The 19663-nt window shown below is 42.8% G+C and overlaps 1 protein-coding gene across 2 annotated transcripts in view; it reads left to right on the top strand.

The window, feature by feature from the left end:
- The window catches only part of TCEA1 (transcription elongation factor A1), a 31020-nt gene extending 11643 nt beyond the window's left edge, over positions 1-19377 (top strand). The window contains exons 4-10 of one of the 2 annotated variants that reach the window (XM_056521924.1): positions 1952-2039; positions 2438-2586; positions 8285-8341; positions 12139-12293; positions 13646-13792; positions 15344-15415; positions 18715-19377. In XM_056521924.1, the coding sequence (XP_056377899.1) occupies positions 1952-2039; positions 2438-2586; positions 8285-8341; positions 12139-12293; positions 13646-13792; positions 15344-15415; positions 18715-18723 (677 nt within the window). In that variant the 3' untranslated portion in view covers positions 18724-19377. Of the gene's footprint in view, positions 1-1951; positions 2040-2434; positions 2587-8284; positions 8342-12138; positions 12294-13645; positions 13793-15343; positions 15416-18714 lie in introns of both variants that reach the window. The other variant, XM_056521922.1, reaches the window with a different exon arrangement.
- The last annotated feature ends 286 nt before the right edge of the window (positions 19378-19663 follow it).

The raw sequence follows: 19663 nt of genomic DNA, 5'->3' as shown, positions 1-19663 counted from the left end.
AACTTCTTTTTATATTATAAAAAAATTTGAATAAGTAAAAAAAACACACACATTAACCCCTTCCTTATTAAAAGTTTGAATCTTCCCTTTTTTCCAAATTTCATCTAAAAAATATGTAACCCTAATAAAAATAAATATATATGTGGTATCGCCGCGTACGTAAATGTCCGAACTATAAAAATATAAAGTTAATTAAACAGCATGGTCAATTTTTTTTTATTTTTTTTTCAAGCAGTAAAATAAAACCTATTTATATTGGGTATCCGTGTAACCGTATGGACCTACAGGATGAAGATAAGGTGTAATTTTTGCTAAAAAAGTGCACTGCATAGAATCGGAAGCCCCCAAACTGCTGTTTTCAGCGTAGTTGTGTTATTACTTGTGCGTTTTTACCTGTTACATAAACCCAAGTTTGATTTACCGTATTTATCGGGGTATACCACGCACCGGCCTTTAACACGCACCCTCATTTTACCAAGGATATTTGGGTAAAAAAAAAAATTTTTTTCCCCAAATATCCTTCGTAAAATGAGGGTGCGCGTGTGTGTGCATGTGTATACCCCGATACCCTTCTCTCCCCCTGGCTATCGGCGCCGCTGCCCCAGTGCTTTCCCCCCCCCCCCCCCAATCCCCGGTTTTATAATTACCTGTTGCTGGGGTCTGGTCCGCACTGCTTTTGGCTCCGGTGTGGCGTCTCCTGCGTCATTGCGAGGCGCAATGACGAGTGACGTCTTCAACGTGATGTCACTCGTCATTACGCAGCGCAAAGCAACAACGCAGGGCAAGCCACACCGGAGCCAGAAGCAGCGGAGCCGATAGCCGGGGGGAGAGAAGGGGCAGCGGCACCGATAGCCGGGGGGAGAGAAGGGGCAGCGGCGCCGATAGCCGGGGGGGGAGAGAAGGGGCAGCGGCGCCGATAGCCGGGGAGAGAGAGAAGGGGCAGCGGCGCCGATAGCCGGGGAGAGAGAGAAGGGGCAGCGGCGCCGATAGCCGGGGGGAGAGAGAAGGGGCAGCGGCGCCGATAGCCGGGGGGAGAGAGAAGGGGCAGCGGCGCCGATAGCCGGGGGGAGAGAGAAGGGGCAGCGGCCCCGATAGCCGGGGGGAGAGAGAAGGGGCAGCGGCCCCGATAGCCGGGGGGAGAGAGAAGGGGCAGCGGCCCCGATAGCCGGGGGGAGAGAGAAGGGGCAGCGGCCCCGATAGCCGGGGGGAGAGAGAAGGGGCAGCGGCCCCGATAGCCGGGGGGAGAGAGAAGGGGCAGCGGCCCCGATAGCCGGGGGGAGAGAGAAGGGGCAGCGGCCCCGATAGCCGGGGGGAGAGAGAAGGGGCAGCGGCCCCGATAGCCGGGGGGAGAGAGAAGGGGCAGCGGCCCCGATAGCCGGGGGGAGAGAGAAGGGGCAGCGGCCCCGATAGCCGGGGGGAGAGAGAAGGGGCAGCGACCCCGATAGCCGGGGGGAGAGAGAAGGGGCAGCGGCCCCGATAGCCGGGGGGAGAGAGAAGGGGCAGCGGCCCCGATAGCCGGGGGGAGAGAGAAGGGGCAGCGGCCCCGATAGCCGGGGGGAGAGAGAAGGGGCAGCGGCCCCGATAGCCGGGGGGAGAGAGAAGGGGCAGCGGCCCCGATAGCCGGGGGGAGAGAGAAGGGGCAGCGGCCCCGATAGCCGGGGGGAGAGAGAAGGGGCAGCGGCCCCGATAGCCGGGGGGAGAGAGAAGGGGCAGCGGCCCCGATAGCCGGGGGGAGAGAGAAGGGGCAGCGGCCCCGATAGCCGGGGGGAGAGAGAAGGGGCAGCGGCCCCGATAGCCGGGGGGAGAGAAGCGGGCAGCGATGACCTCTCTCCTCCTGCCTTTCTTGGGGGCTTCTGCGGGGTCAGAAAATACATCATATTTCTATTTATAAATCTCTCAGGAAAAAAAACTTTTTTTTTTGTAAGCTTTTTAATTTTTTTTTTTTCCTTAGATGGCCCATCAGCTGAAAAAGAAGCGGAGGAAAAGAAGAAAGAGCAGCCCCCTCCTGCACAAAACAGTCCCGAAGCAAAGGAAGAGAGGTATTTTATTTGGCCAAAAGCAACAGGGCAGACTTTTTTTTTTACAATACTGAAACCTGTAAAACAGAGTTTAGGAGAGGATATGTCTTTTACAATGTAGCCACTTGTCTTCAGCAGTCAGTATATTTGTACAGTAACTGATAGTCTCTTTTCTATACTCCATGGGTGAGCATCTTATAATGATTCAGCAGTGTTCACTGACCTTTCTGTACAAAGTGCCATGTAACATGATACAGACAACCCCAAATATATGTTCATTGATAGCTTATGTGAAAGTGTTCAGTAGTTTTGTGAATGTCTGGCCATTCTTATGTATTCAAAGATTTATATTTATTTATTTTTTCATCTGCTTAGAACCAGCAGTAGTATCACTTTTACTGTACTATCATCCTCAGCAGCAGTTCCAGCAGTAGTTCTAGTGGACGAAAAGAAGATTGTGCAGCTCCGTCTGAATCATTCATTACATCTTTTCCCCGAGCTCCCAGCACGTCAGACCCTGTCAGAATAAAGTGTAGAGAGTTGCTTGCCACAGCTCTCAAAACAGGAGGTAAGATGAGTATATGTATTAGGCGTATTCCCACCATAGACATTTATAGCATAGCCCAGTGTTTCCCAACCAGGGTGCCTCCAGCTGTTGCAAAACTACAACTCCCAGCATGCCCGGACAGCCTTTGGCTGTCCGGGCATGCTGGGAGTTGTAGTTTTGCAACAGCTGGAGGCACCCTGGTAGGGAAACCCTGGCATAGCCGCACGTCTGGCCACTTTCCCATTCATTTTTCTGCTGTATCTGGTGGCTGACTGACCGGGTGGCATGGGGCCTGTTTTGGAGTCAGGTTCAGGTCCCAGAGGTGGGTCACATACATATTAGATATTTTTGACGTTTCTTGTACATAAATACTATAAATGTCTTAGGTGGGAGTTACCCATTTATTTATTATAGCAGTCTACCTGACTTTTCAGATTACATTTTACATTAACTCAAGTTACTTAGGCTGCATCATTCATGTTATGATTAGTGTCTTCAAGGCATGGATATGTCAGCAGAAGCGGAAAATGTGTGTGTGTGTGTGTGTGTGTGTGTGTGTGTGTGTGTGTGTGTGTGTGTTTTAAAAAATAAAGAAAACAAAAACATTTTATATAAAATCAAAACGGAAGGGGAATTTCAAAATGTCCAAGCAAAAAAGTGAAATAATTGAGGAAAAGTTTGTTTTTTTTTCAACATAAACATGAACATACATCGCTGTTTCAAGCAATACACTTTAAGTACAGCAAACAGAGCATCAACAGAAGAACAAAATAGTCCAACAAATAAAGCACATCCAAAAAAAGAGCAATACCCAAAAAAGGGAATTTATACAGGAATATCATACAGGTATAGCTACATTTCGGCTCTACAGTAGATCTTTTTTCAAGCATGGACATTTTGGAGTGCTGCTACTTTTTGGTGTGTATGTGTTTTTTATTTTTAAACTACGTTTTGGGTCGCAATGTTAGGTCCTTGAGCTGAACACCCACTTTGATATTTAGAAGTCCTAATTCTTTATACTCTTCAATGCAATGACCCAAACATAGATCTTTTTCAGAGCGTATCCAACTTTGACTCAAAATGAAAAATGCAGAAGGCGACAATTTTCTGTCCTTCTAAAAAAAAACAAATATGCTCTGCCAACATATCCGTGCCTCGGAGGTATAAATCGTAATGTAAATGCAGCCTTAGTTATTGTATGTTGTAGGTTGCTATCCTATTCAAAGGCCCGTGAAGGCAGAAAGATGTGCTTTAAGTATACAGCAGTTTCATGGCACAGCTGCTATGTGAAACTGTTCACTTCAGACATACAGTACATTTTCATGTTGATGGTGTCTTAGGTTGGTCAGAAAGGAGAACCACTCTGGTGGACAGGCACCCGTGCAAATCTCCCCCCCCCCCCCCCCCCCCCCAATGTCTGCATTTGCCGCAATTTACCGATCAATTCAGATTGGCGATTTCTGGCGATTCTTAGTCAATAGTCTCCAGTGACCCATAAAAAAAAAAAAAAAAGGTAATTGGTGCAGTCCAAGTCGGCACCAGTCACTCTTGCCCAGCAGGAATGAGGTGGCACCGGTGGGCAGCATCAGCGGGTGATCCAGAAGCCCAATGGCCTCCTTCTCTTCTGAGCATTGTAGTGTGCCCACAGGGCACTTTACATCCACATATGGGGTATTTCCATACTCGGAAGAAATGGGGTTACAAATTTTGAGGGCATTTGGGGAATTTTTTTTTTTTTCGTTTACACATCCAAATTTTACGAAAAGTTGTCAAACACCTGTGGGGTGTTAAGGCTCACTGTACCCCTTGTTATGTGCCATGAGGGGTTGTAGTTTCCAAAAATTATGCCATATGGGGGTCTTCTTGCTGCTCTGGCACCATAGGGGATTCCTAAATGTGACATGCCCCCAAAAACTATTTCAGCAAAATTCTCTCCAAAATGCCGTTGTTGCTCCTTCGCTTCTGAGCCCTCTAGTGCACCCGCAGAGCACTTTACATCCACATATGAGGAATTTCCTTACTCAAGAGAAATTGGGTTATACATTTTGGGGGGGGGGGGGCATTTTCTCCAATTACAAGAACATGTTAGTGTAAAAAATGGAGATTTTGAATTTTCTCCTTCACTTTGCTGCTATTCCAGTGAAACACCTAAAGGGTTTACGCTTCCTGAATGTCATTTTGAATACTTTGGGGGGGGTGCAGTTTTTATATGGGGTCATTTATGGGGTATTTCTAATATGAAGGCCCTTCAAATCCACTTCAAAGCTGAACTGGTCCATGAAAAATTCTAATTTTGGGAAAAATTTGAAAATTGCTGCTGAATGTTGAAGCCCTCTGATGTCTTCCAAAAGTAAAAACATGTCAACTTTATGATACAAACATAAAGTAGACATATTGTATATGTGAATCAATATATAATTTATTTGGAATATCCATTTTCCTTACAAGCAGAGAGCTTCAAAGTTAGAAAAATACTAAATTTTCTAATTTTTCATGACATTTTGGAATTTCTCACCATGAAATGATGCAAGTATCGACAAAAATTTACCACTAATGTAAAGTAGAATATAATAGTAAAGAAATTGGGGCTCAAGGTCAATGAATACTGGATATAAATTTATTGATTATATGTGACCTACAGGGCTCTAGTAGGTCAACTATATCACCGATAATGTGTAAAATAAGGTGTGTGTGTATATACTTTAAAAATCTGTATAATTGAATAGAATATAAAATATACATTTAAAATAACCACAATAGAATATCACAATAAAAATATACAATAGAAAATATAGGTGACTTGGAAAAATTTGTTAGGATCCAATAATAGGTAATAAATCAAGTCTCTTTAAATATATGGGATAACAGCGCTGGTAGTGCCAAAATTGGATCTGGTTTGTGTTAGTTACAGTGTCATAAATGTCCGTATTGACTTCTCGCTGGTGTACGTGTCAAACCTGGCTCCTATAGCATTATAGAATATATTACCGGCATGTGCAGGTCCCGGCCTCCCTGTAGCCCAGGGAGGCCGGGACCTCACCAGGACCTGCACATACCGGTAATATATTCCATATTGACTATTTGCCTACTCCGGTATCCATTATCTGTGTCCACCGAATCTGCTCACTGCTGCTTCACTGTGAGACCGCAGTCTCCTGCAGCAGGCTCCTTGCTATAGGAGCCAGGTTTGACAGGTACACCAGCGAGAGGTCATTACAGACATTTGACATTGTAACTAACACAAACCGGATACAATACCAGCGCTGTTATCCCATATATTTAAAGAGACAGTTAACTCCCTACATGGATTATTACCTATTATTGGATCTTAACAATTTCTTTCACTTATATTATATTTAATATTTTTTTTTTTGTGATATTCTATTGTGGTTATTTTAAATGTGTGTTTTATATTCCATTCAATTATACTGATATATAATATATTATATAATATATATTCCTTATTTCACACATATTATCGAATGTACAGTTGACCTACTAGGGCCCTGTAGGTCACATACCACTATTTGTATTTTTTACCATACTGTTGAATAATCAATAAATTTATATCCAGTATTCATTGACCTTGAGCCCCAATTTCTTTACTATTGTATGCTTTGTTGGACACCGTAGGTATAGGTGTCATTTGGGTAGCTCAGGTCACAGGCAGTTGGTGTGGTAAGAGCCTCTCCAATCTTTCCATAAAGTAGAATATGTTATGAAAAAACAATCTCTGAATCAAATTCATAAGTAAAAGCATCTGAGTTATTAATGCTTAAAGTGACAGTGGTCAGATGTGCAAAAAATGCACTGGTCCTTAAGTTGAAAATGGGCGGGGTCCTTAAGAGGTTAATGGCAAAATGAGTTGCTTGCTTGGAAAGCTAAGAGGTGCCGTCTAAAGAGAGAGACACTTAAACAGAATTTGAAAAGCTATAGCTATTTAATTTTCTAGTATTGGAAATGTTGATCAATGTAAATGTGCTTTAGCTGTTCAACTTCTAACTTGAAGAATCACGTGTTGCTGAGCTGCCTGTCACTACTTTCCACAAAATGGATTCAGGACAGTTTTAATGAAGTTTGCCAGTGTAACTTAGAACAATTGTATCATGAGACTGCCTCTACCCAAAACTAGTTATTCTTGCAGAAACCTAAAAAATACCAACTCTGAATAAAACAAAATAAAAAAAGGAGAAATAATCGCACATGTCATACGGGTAACACAAGTCTTAACATATTTTTTATTTTATTTTTTAAGGACTGTGTATAGTACACATTGTACCAGAAGAATAGTGCAGCTTATTCTGGCACAAGTAGAGCTTCAGTTTAAATGTCGTACTGTACTACACTGTACTACCACCAGGCAGCTATTCAGTACACTAGCCTAAATTTTTTTATTTTACCTTTTTTAAATGCTAGATTTTCTGATGAATTCTGCATATTGGTATTTTGTTGTTTTTGGAATGTGATTTCAAGTTATAATGGCCTGTATGATGTATTCTGAATATATTGTAACCCACTATATATTGTGCAACCTCCATGGACAGTTGTAGCGTGTTGCTACGCACACTTTATGTTTAGGTATTGTGTGCTTCACTAGCAGTGGTTGCTGCATATGTAAAAATAATCTTTATATAGCACCAACAAAATCACATGAAGGTACATATTGAGACAAAATCGGACATAACAGATTAACAAACTAATAATGGAACGAGTGAGGGCTCTGCTCACAAGAGCTTACAACCTATAAGGAAGTAGGGGAGGCACAAAATGTATTTATAATACTTCAGATATAGTAGCACTATTGATATAAAGTTATCAGGATCACTGGGCTGTGGTAACTCTATCAAGTTCCGGCGGTGCTGGAAACCAGAAAGAATTGTCACTAATCACAACTAGTATAGAAAAAGCACGGTTACCCGCACTCACCACGAGGCTTCAGTCAGCCGACTCTGCTTCAACTGCTCGCACGGACGTCACCGGTTCCAGACATGATGCAGGGTGCTGAAGCCTAGTGGTAAGTGCGGGTAACTGTTTTTTCTATACTATGACAATATATTTATGAAGACAGTTGCCCTTGTCTGCCTTTTTTGATTTTTGATTTTACTGTATTGGTTCTTAAAAGCTTACTATCTACATAAATATATCTATTTTTAATAGCAATAAAAGGAGTTGTTTGCTCAGTGTCCTTGTCACTTTAGAAAATATTGACATGTTACAGAGACATGTCAAGAGTTTTGGTTGGTCAGGGTCTGTGCTGAGACCCCCACCAGTAAGAAGAATGAGCAGAGAGAAGCAGCGCACTTCACTCCCCACTCTCAGCAATCTCTGTAGATTGCTGAGAGTTGGCACATGTAGCTTGTTACCCTGTGCCTCTCTTAGCTTGTTCTGGTCACGGGGTTCTCACTATTGAGACCCTGACAGATTGACATGTCGCAGAAATGTGGCAAAAATTTTCTGAAATGGGGCGGACACCTTCAAAAATGTTCCTACAGTTTCTAGCTCTTGGTGTTTGACATGTGATTGTGATCCTCTGCTCCCTTAGATGCATACAGTACATGTAACAATCATGAAGCTTGCCTCTAGGCAGTCTGCTCTGTATAAAGTTGTGCATGGCTCCTGTGGACCACAATAGTGTATGTATGTAGCCTATATGTATTTCATATAATTTGTAAACTGCACATTCTTCAAATGCATTTGATTTTGTGTTTCTCTTTTGTAGACGACTACATTACAATTGGGGCAGATGATGAAGAGCTTGGAGCGCAGATTGAAGAAGATATCCTTTTTCTTTGAGTTTTGTAATATTTTAATAGCATGTAAGACATGTAAATATGTAATATTGTTTTAGCCTGAAATTATCAACATCTTTAACCCCTTGTTACAAATCAGCGCAACATTACCTTTTAATTGCAGTATATTCCCTGCTGTATGAACATAATTGTACATCCAGTGGAGGGCACAGACTTTACCGCCTTAGAAATTAGGGTCAATAGCAACTGCAGCATTGAAGGTGTTTGACAGGCAGGGGGGGGGGGGGGGGGGGCTACTTCTGTCAGATCTTTATCACCACAATTTTTGTCAGCCATAGACTGACAGAGGCCTCTGCACATTGGTCTGAGTGGCATTTTTGTACATCAACATTTTACAGCTGAACGTTTAAGGTCTTCTACCCTAGGAATCAATATACCTGCACTGTTAAGACATGTCACCCAGAAGCTGCACCCGGTCGGTTACATCAGAGATCAAGCCAACAACCGCTCGGGTGCTAAAGACAAGCTCTGACTCTTGGGTTACTGCTTGGGAAATTGCATGGCAGCACACGCCTCACTCCCGGCTGTCAATCAAACCTGACTGGAAGACATGTCAAAAGTGTATTCAAATGACAGTGACTTTAACAATCTCACTGGTTGATCTTCATTTATTTTATTTATTTTTTTATCTGGTCACTAGGCCCTTATTCTTACCCTTTGAAATCATACTGATGGAGTTATACCCTCCCTTCGTTCACTATGGGATAGCTTAGGCTGGGTTCACACCACGTTTTGTTAAATACGGTTCCCGTATACGGCTTGGAGGAGGGGGTGGGGCTCAATCACAGCGCCCGCACTTAGCCATATTCGGGAACCGTATTTAATGTATGTCTATGAGCCGACCGGAGTGAACTGCAGACTCCGGACGGCTGCTTTTTCGGCCGGGAAACCGCATACGGCCGAAAACGAAGCCGACCGGAGGCTGCAGTTCACTCCGGTCGGCTCAAAGACATACATTGATGGAAACTCCGATGGAAAACTTTTTTTTTTTTTTTAACAACTGGTGCCAGAAAGTTAAACAGATTTGTTAATGACTTCTATTGAAAAAAAAATGTTTAATTCTTCCAGTACTTAACTTCCTCTGTAGTATACAGCAGCTGATATTTTCTTTTTGAATTTCTTTTCTGTCTATCCACAGTGCTCTCTGCTGACACCTCTGTCAGGAACTGTCCAGAGAAGAAGCAAATCCCCATAGTAAACCTCTCCCGCTCTGGACAGTTCCTGATATGGACAGATGTGTCAGCAGAGAGCACTGTGGTCAGACTGAAAAGAACTCCAGAAAGAAAAACAACTTCTTGTGGAGCATACAGCAGCTAAGTAGTACTGGAAGGATTAAGATTTTTATATAAAAGTAATTTACAATTTTTTTTTTTTTAACTTTCTGGCTCCAGTTGATTTACAATTTTTTTTTTCCACTGGAGTACCCCTTTAAGATGGCTTAACCCCTTAAGGACTCTGGGTTTTTCAGTTTTTGCACTTTCGTTTTTTCCTCCTTACCTTTTAAAAATCATAACCCTTTCAATTTTCCACCTAAAAATCCATATTATGGCTTATTTTTTGTGTCACCAATTCTACTTTGCAGTGACATTAGTCATTTTGCCCAAAAATTCACGGCGAAACGGAAAAAAAAATCATTGTGCGACAAAATCGAAGAGAAAATGACATTTTGTAACTTTTGGGGGCTTCCGTTTCTACGCAGTGCATATTTCGGTAAAAATGACACCTTATCATTATTCTGTAGGTCCATACGATTAAAATGATACCCTACTTATATAGGTTTGATTTTGTCGCACTTCTGGAAAAAATCATAACTACATGCAGGAAAATTTATACGTTTAAAATTGTCATCTTCTGACCCCTATAACTTTATTTTCCATGTACGGGGCGGTATGGGGACTCATTTTTTGCGCCGTGATCTGAAGTTTTTATAGGTACGAATTTTGTTTTTATCGGACTTTTTGATCACTTTTTATTCATTTTTGAATGGTATAAAAAGTGACCAAAAAACGCTTTTTTTGGACTTTTGAATTTTTTTGCGCGTATGCCATTGACCGTGTGGTTTAATTAATGATATATTTTTATAGTTCGGACATTTGCACATGCAGCGATACCACATATGTTTATTTTTATTTACACTGTTTTATTTTTTTTGATGGGAAAAGGGGGGTGATTCAAACTTTTATTAGGGAAGGGGTTAAATGACCTTTATTAACACTTTTTTTTTACTTTTTTTTTTATTTTAATTTTTTTATAGTGTTATAGGTCCCATAGGGACCTATAACACTGCACACACTGATCTCTCATGCTGATCACTGGTGTGTATTAACACGTCTGTGATCAGTGTTATCGGCGCTTGACTGCTCCTGCCTGGATCTCGTGCACGGAGCAGTCATTCGTCGATCCGACACAGAGGAGGCAGGTAAGGGCCCTCCCGGTGTCCTGTAAGCTGTTCAGGACGCCACGATTTCACCGCGGCGGCCCCGAACAGCCCGACTGAGCAGCCGGGATACTTTCTCTTTCTCTTCAGACCCGGCGGTCAGCTTTGATCGCTGCGTCTAAAGGGTTAATACAGGGCATCACCGCGATCGGTGATGTCCTGTATTAGCCGCGGGTCCCGGCCGTTGATAGCCGCCGGGACCCACCCGATATGATGCGGGGACACCGCGTGACCCCGCGGCATATCGCGGGAGCCGGCGGAGGACGTAAATATATGCCCTGCGTCATTAAGGAGTTAATACAATGCTCAGCTATTTTCAGGAGTCCCATAAGGAGTAAATGGAGCTGAGGCAGAACACATATGCAGCCACTCTGTTCACTCTGGGGGGTGAAACTAACCTCCATTCTTGTGATCGGTGGGGGTTCAAGTGGTCGGACACAATAATTACCTTGCTTTCATGTGGATAGGTTAAAGCTTTGTTGGAAAGCCCCTTTAAGCCTAGCAGTGTAGTTGTCTGCATTATAATTTTGACTCCAAATGTGCCCAAATTTTAGCACATAACAATTGAGATACATTTATCATGCATGCCCAAGGGGTGTGCCTTATCAAGAAAGGAGCATGGACAGTAAGGGGTGTGAGCTTAAATGAGATACCATGCCACAAAAAATGCACCAAAATTGTGTTGTTACTTTAGATAAAAGTACTCCATATAATAGTTAGTGCAAACTTAAAACAGACAGTGGAAATATAAAATTAAAAACCTGCCCTACCTGTAGTGTTGAATCCAGCTGCCTGAGTCACTGTAATAAGTCTGCTGCATTTGTAGTCTAATTGCAGTCGAATAATCACACACTTTTTTTTTCTTTTTTTTTTTAGTATGCCCCCATCTTTTTTATTTATTTTTGCTCTTTATTTGTTTTAGCGTCATACCATGTTCATCTAACTTTTATCAAGGCTCCTGGCATCTGTAAGCCTGTACCCCAACAAAAAACACTTAGAATTTCTGCAGTTCCCAATGAGTAGTTTTGTTTTCTAGAAGTATTTATGTAATGGGGTTATCCAGAAAAAATTTAGCTTATTTAATCAAAAAACTGCACCACACCTGTTGAGGTGCTATTACAACTTGGCTCCATTCACTTCAGTGTAACTAGGCTGCAATTCCGCATACAACCTAAAGACAGGTGTGTAATCCAAGAACATGGGCTGGATAAATTACTGTACCAAAAAATAGACACCCTTCCAGGCTCCATTTGGTGCCTGTGTATGTATCTAGAGACGTATATGTGTTTGCATTATATACAAGGTTATGACTTAACTCCTCTGCACCTGTTTTCCAAGAATTTAAGAACACAGATGCAAAATATAAAAACAGAGTGCGAAGTAGAATTGCCAACCTAAAGGATGCAAAAAACCCCAACTTGAGGCGAAATGTGCTTTGTGGCAACATCGCTCCGGATGTGTTTGCTAGGATGACGGCAGAGGTGAGTACCTGGGCGCTGCATGGAAAATCTTACTGCCTCATGTCACTTGGGACTCTAACACTGAAGATTGTTTTCCCCTGAGTCTTGTATCCACTTTTACCATTAATGATTCATGTCATTGTAAAAAAGCAGGTTAATTCAAACTGCTCTTCTATATTGACTTTTTCTTGTACTTGGGTGGTGTTCAGCTACATCTTAAAGGGGTACGCCACCCCTAGACATCTTATTCCCTATCCAGAGGATAACATGTCTGATCCCGGGGGTCCCGCCACTGGGAATCCCTGCGATCTCGGCTGCGGCACCCCAGACATCCGGCGCTCGGAGCGAACTTTGCTCTGTGCCAGATGGCTGGCAATGTGGGTCGGAGGCTTGTGATGTCACGGGCGTGCCCCCTCAATGAAAGTCTATGGCTGAGGCCGTGACCTCACAAGCCTCCGGCGCTGCACCCAATGCTCTTAATGAACGCCGGGTGCAGCAAGGAGATTGCAGGGGTCCCCTATACTTTTGCATAGGGGATAAGATGTCTAGGGGTGGAGTACCCCTTTAAGCATCCATAAGTTGGAGCTTATAGCCAACTATTGTTCCTATATGACACAGACTTGTAAGATATTACAGTAGCATTTCAGTATAAAATCCATTTTAAGCAACCTACAAATCTGAAAAGATGGCCAACAGCTTACGTAAAACCTTGCATAAGCTGTGCCTACTTGGCAATAAAGTCTAAAGCACTTTTAATTTGAAGAGCTTGATGCAAGATGATCACTGTAGTGTGGAGGTCAGAGTTGGAGCTCCATATCACCCTGCTTACCTTTTTGAGATAAGACTTGTTCACACTGTGAAAATTCTGCACAGATTCCGCTTGAAGCAGCCTCCCATTAATTTTAATGAAATTCTGCTGCTTAGTTCAATGTCAGTAGTTCCCTAGCCGAACTTCCGAACAGGAATTGGATTCCATCAGAGAAGTGCCGTCTGTCAATTGGACTGCACTAATGTCCAGACAGCTTGGGTTAGAATGTAGTAGAACCTGTAGGAAACCCAAACATGGAGAACATAAAAACTGTGAATATGTTATCTTAAGTCAAAATTGCATCTAGGACCCCAGTGCAGGGCAACAGTACTTACCGCTTGGCCAACAGGAAAAACTGCATATGAACATGATTTTCTATGCGAAGGTAAACAGCCCGAACAGTGAAAAAGCTTTTCAACAATGTTGACCTTGGTTGTCAAAAAGCACAGCAGCGAAGAATTACTTGATTCCAATGAAGGATCTTACAACAGTTTGTACATTAATACTTTGTATTGCTTTGTATCACACTCTGTTACCCACAAACTTTTGTTTTTAACACCTTCAGGAAATGGCAAGTGATGAACTTAAAGAAATGAGGAAGAACCTGACAAAGGAAGCTATCCGAGAACACCAAATGGCCAGGACTGGTGGCACACAGACTGACCTGTTCTCGTGTGGTAAATGCAAAAAGAAGAATTGTACTTACACACAGGTAAGTGTGAGCAGACTGCTTTCTTAGTCCAGACAGTTCTTTGCTTTCCATATCCTATTTCTGTAATATAAGGCTATGTTCACACGAAAAATCTGTGCGGTCATTGCCTGCATGTGAGGAGTGCCTGCAGAACATGACAGCGCTAGGACCGCTCGGGAATGCATTCCATGTGGAGTTCGCAGAAAGAATAGACATGTCTATTCTTTCTGCGGACACCAGAATTCAAATTTCTGCGCCAGATTGAAATGAATGGGATTCTGCTGCTGCGTAATTCCTCACGGAAATTCTGCCGTGAGAACATAGCCTCACCCTTAAACAAAAGAAATCGGGTATACGCAGTATTGTACTAATAACTGTATCTTTTCTGCTTTGTGTGATTTTTATGAAAAGGAATTCTACACTGTTGTCCTACCACCACCTATTTATACCACATTTAAAGGGGGTACTCCGGCCCTAAAACATCTTATCTCTTATCCAAAGGATACGATGTCTGATCGCAGGGGTCCCGCCGCTGGGGACCCACGCAATCTCTCATGCAGCACCCACCTATGTGAGCTGCACGCAGTGCTGGAGGCTCAGAGTTAGATAGGGGATAAGATGTCTTAGGGCCAGAGTACCCCTTTAAACTGCATTCTTTTTTTTCTTTTTCTTCTTGCAAACCCTTGTATTCCCACTTTGTATGTTGTATACAAACTGATAAAACCTCAATAAAATGATTCAAGAAAAATTACTTTTATTCCCAATTAACAATTCTGAATCCTATGTTGTGTTCCTATTTTTACTACAAACTTCATATTTAAAGGAAATCGGTCAGCTGTATTTGCTGCTATGAGCTGCAGACAACGTTGGATAGCTGTTAGGGTATAAAGGCATACTGTATCTTTCCACGAGGTATTGATGGTTTCCAAACATATAAAATCAACTAGGAGGCACAGCTTAGCTGCTCACTTGCCTCAGCATGGCTTTGCTCCGCCTCCTTGACACTTGGTTAACAAAAAAAAAAAGGTACTTTTATAGGTTTGGTAACCACAATCAGTTCCAGAAAACATAGTTCACTTTTATACCCTAACAGCGATCCCACAATGTTTGCAGCTCTTAGCAGCAAATACAGCTGACAGATTGCTTTTGATGGCAGATAAAAGTGTAGTGAATCCGCTTAAAATAAACCACCTCCTTGAGAAGACAAGTAGCATCTCGGTGCTGAGACCCGCACCGATTCCTAGATATAACCAGGAGAAGCACATGGCTTTGTGCTTCACACCCAGGCTCGCCACCTGGGAGACAGGTTCCATAGACTTTCATCACTCTGCTACTGATCATACAGGCACACTACTAGCATGGTGACAGCCCTTTGTGATGCGGCTGTTTCCCACTCATGATGAGTATTCTCTGCATTGATCCTCGAGGTGTTAACAGCTGCATACAAGTAAATAACTTAATGCCTGTTATTGTAGTAAGTTCTAATATGGATGTTTACCATAATATTATCTTTATAACCAGCAGTGGGATAATCCCGGCGAATTGACACATTTTGCATTTTTTCTTTTATAGGTTCAGACCCGCAGCGCTGATGAACCTATGACAACATTTGTGTTCTGTAATGAATGCGGAAATCGGTGGAAGGTAAGACTTGTATTAGTGGACTGTATTACTGTACTGCACATTTTGGGAAGATTGTTTATTATGGGCAAGGAGGGCCTAAAGTATTATGCATTCGGAAAGTCTTCAGCCCCTATCACGTTTTATGTTGAAGCTTTCTGCTAAAATGAAAGTTTTCCCCAACTTTTGCAGATTTATATTTTCTGCCAGAAATTTACCGCCGGTTTACTTCAATGAGATTCTACAGTCCTGTTCACGTAGTGGAATTTCCACGGCGGCAGCCACTGTGGAAATTTGGCAGCATTCAGAGACCTGTCTTTAAATTTTGTGGATGGAATTCCATCGAACGCAATGGGGCTTGAATTTGGTCAGAATGCTGTGACATGCGACATACAAGTAATGTGCTGCTGTCTGGTACACAAAAAAATAAAGGGAACAGTAAGATAACACATACTAGATCTGAATGGATGAACTAATCGTATGAAATACTTTCAGCTTTACATAGTTGAATGTGCTGACAACAAAAGTTATCAATGGAAATCAAATTTATTAACCCATGGAGGTCTGGATATGGAGTCGCACTCAAAATCAAAGTGGAAAATCACACTACAGGCTGATCCAACTTTGATGTAATGTCCTTAAAACAAGTCAAAATTAGGCTCAGTAGTGTGTGTGTGTGTGTGTGTGTGTGTGTGTGTGTGTGTGTGTGTGTGTGTGTGTCGCGCGCCTCCATGTTCCTGTATGACCTCCCTACAACGCCTGGGCATGCTCCTGAAGGATGTCATCCCAGACATGGACTAAAGCATCCGCCAACTCCTGGACAGTCTGTGGTGCAACGTGGCATTGGTAGATGGAGCGAGACATGATGTCCCAGATGTGCTCAGTTGGATTCAGGTCTGGGGAACGGGCGGGCCAGTCCATAGCATCAATGCCTTCTTTTTGCAGGAACTGCTGACACACTCCAGCCACATGAGGTCTAGCCAACCGCACCGGCATATGGTCTCACAAGGGGTCTGGGGATCTCATATCTGTGCCTAATGGCAGTCAGGCTACCTCTGGCAAGCACATGGAGGGCTGTGCGGCCCCCCAAAGAAATTCCCCCCCACACCATTACTGACTTACCTCCAAACCGGTCATGCTGGAGGATGTTGCAGGTAGCAGAACATTCTCCACGGTGTCTCCAGACTGTCACATGTGCTCGGTGTGAACCTGCTTTCATCTGTGAAGAGCACAGTGCACCAGTGGCGAATTTGCCAATCTTGGTGTTCTCTGGCAAATGGCAAACATCCTGCACGATGTTAGGCTGTAAGCACAACCCCCACCTGTGGACGTCGGGCCCTCATACCGCCTTCATGGAGATTGTTTCTGACCGTTTTGGACACATGCACATTTGTTGCCTGCTAGGTCATTTTGCAGGGCTCTGGCAGTGCTCCTCCTGCTCCTCCTTGCACAAAGGCAGAGGTAGCGATCCTGCTGCTGGGTTGTTGCCCTCCTACGGCCTCCTCCACATCTCCTGATGTACTGGCATGTTTCCTGATAGCGCCTCCATGCTTTGGACACTACGCTGACATGCACAGCACACCTTCTTGCCACAGCTCGCATTGATGTGCCATCCTGGATGAGCTGCACTACCTGAGCCACTTGTGTGGGTTGTAGACTCCTTCTCATGCTACCACTAGAGTGAAAGCACCGCCAGCATTCAAAAGTGACCAAACATCAGCCAGGAAGCATAGGACCTGAGAAGTGGTCTGTGGTCACCACCTGCAGAACCACTGTTTTATTGGAGGTGTCTTGCTAATTGCCTATAATTTCCACCTGTTGTCTGACAATCAATTTCACATGCTGTTGTGCAAATGGAACAATCAGTGTTGCTTCCTGAGTGGACAGTGTGATTTCACAGAAGTGTCATTGACTTGGAGTTACATTGTGTTGTTCAAGTGTTCCCTTTTTTTTTTGAGCAGTGTACTTGCAAACAGCAGACAGCCCTCGTTAAATGATTCCAGCTATTGCAGTGTTGACAGTCATTTATTCTTTTAATGCTAGGATCCAGAGCTTCAACTAATGATGATTTTTAAAAATCTATCAGTTGATTATTGGTTTGATCTTAAAAAAAAAAAAAAAAAAAAAACTATGCAGGTTTTTTGGGGGGTTTAAATTTAATAACTATGTACATTAGGCAAATAAAACAAGTTAAAAACATCTTTAAAAAATTGAGTAACCAAACAAACAAACTTAAACAAGGTAGACCTCTACAAAGTGTCCAAAGCAGAGCCGGGACGGCTGGAATATATCCCATGACAAATCCTTGTGCCTGTTTAGCCATTCAGAAGCCAGTGCCACATTAGTCCATTGTCCATATAGTCAATGCAGTGGCAGATGGACTGCAGGAAATACGAGGAGGCTTTCCGGAATGTGAAGGATACCATTAGCTAATAAGGGCACAGATTTGTCTTCACTCCAGACATATGGAGCAGCGTAGCAATTTGCTACTAGCAAACATCCTGGAGGAGATGGATGGATGGATGGTCCAGTATCCACTGCACTGGCCACACTTTGCAGCTGGATTTCCACAGTGCAGATTTCCGATCCATGTGGATGGCGTTTTCCAAAATCCATGCTTAAGTGTTGTACTGTAATTTATTGTGGACTTGCAGTGTTGAATCCCCCTCATCAGCTATTGCCACATCTGAGCTCACCCTTTAAGGGGGTTTCAGTTTCTTAAAGGGGTAGTCCAGTGGTGAAAAGCGTATCCCCTTATCCTAAGGATAGGCGGTAAGTTTCAGATTGCAGGGGGGGGGTACAACTGCTGGTGCCCCTCGCGATCTCTCTGTATGGGGCCCCGGCTCGCTGCCCAGAGTGCGTGTTGACCACCACATGGAGTAGCGTCCGACACTCCTCCTCAATACAACTCCATGGCAGAGCTGGAGATTGCCAAAGGCAGCGGTGGTCAACACGCCCCCCTCCCGTGGGCTGTCGGGGCCCCAGCGGTCGGACCAACCCCCCCCCCCCCCTGCGATCTGAAACTTATCCCCTATCTTTAGAATAGGGGATACGTTTTTTTCACCACTGGATATCTCCTTTTAATCCTCGGGATAAGCAATCAATAAAAATAACCATCTTTTTATCGTAATTGTGAATATTCATGGTCTACAGTGGTGTTCCCAACCAGGGTGCCTCCAGCTGTTGCAAACCTACAACTCCCAGCATGCTGGGAGTTGTAGTTTTGCAGCAGCTGGAGGCACCCTGGTTGGGAAACACTGGTCTACAGGTTTGTAAACTGAAGTAAAAAAATATCTGGTTGACTTTGTTTCTTGTTCTTTCAGTTTTGCTAAGAGAAATCCTAATCTGACACCAAAACAAGGAAGAGGCCGTTTTGTAATTGGGAAGACAAAAGAAGAACTCTTCCAGGTTTTTTTTGTTTTTTTTTTTACTTTTTTCCCTTTTTTTTAATTAAAGCTGGATTCAACTTGTGGGATCTTTTTGGAATTTTAAGACCGAAACAGTTTGAAACGTATTTCCTTTTGAAGAATTAAGGAAGTTGCTATTTTATGGTGCAAGTTTAAAAGATAAAAAAAAAGAAAAAGCTTCTTTTTTAAGAGTCCACGTTTTACGGATGCAGCCGTGGCATCTTGTGTGAACATTTCTAAGTCCGTTTTGACTTTAGATCACGTCCCGATTGTATTGTATGCTTGATAGTCTTGCACCCTTGCAGTCCTCTGAGCTGTTATGTACATAGTTTGCAATGGTTTGTGGATGAATTTGACTATTCCTCCCAGAGATCTAACGCTAGGAACACTCTAATCATACATTAACAAGATGGTAACTTTGAGGCACCAAATTAAATTATTTTGTTAACTCATGGTTAGATTGACCTTCATTCCCGTTAAAAATTGTTGTGCTTAATTTTTGTTTTATATAGCTTTTCATTAAACCGAGAATGTTTGTAATTAATTGATTGATATTCCTGTGCTGTGATTTTTTTAAAAAACTTTTGGGGGGGGGGGGGCGGTGAGGGGGCGGGAGTCGTTGGAGGGATATTTATAATGATTGGCATTGCAAGCGATAAATATTGGTAAGTAATAAAATACAGTTACCTTTCTCTTATTAGTGTGTGTGTGTGTGTGTGTGTATATATGTGTGTGTGTATATATATATATATGTATGTATGTATGTGTATGTGTATATGTGTATATATATATATGTATATGTGAATATGGCAACATGGAGATTTTCTTGGAGGTTGTTACTAAAGATCAATATTGAAAAAATAAA

Source organism: Hyla sarda, chromosome 5, assembly GCF_029499605.1.
Source record: "Hyla sarda isolate aHylSar1 chromosome 5, aHylSar1.hap1, whole genome shotgun sequence".
Taxonomy (NCBI): Eukaryota; Metazoa; Chordata; class Amphibia; order Anura; family Hylidae; genus Hyla; species Hyla sarda.
This window is presented reverse-complemented; position numbering and strand designations above follow the sequence as displayed.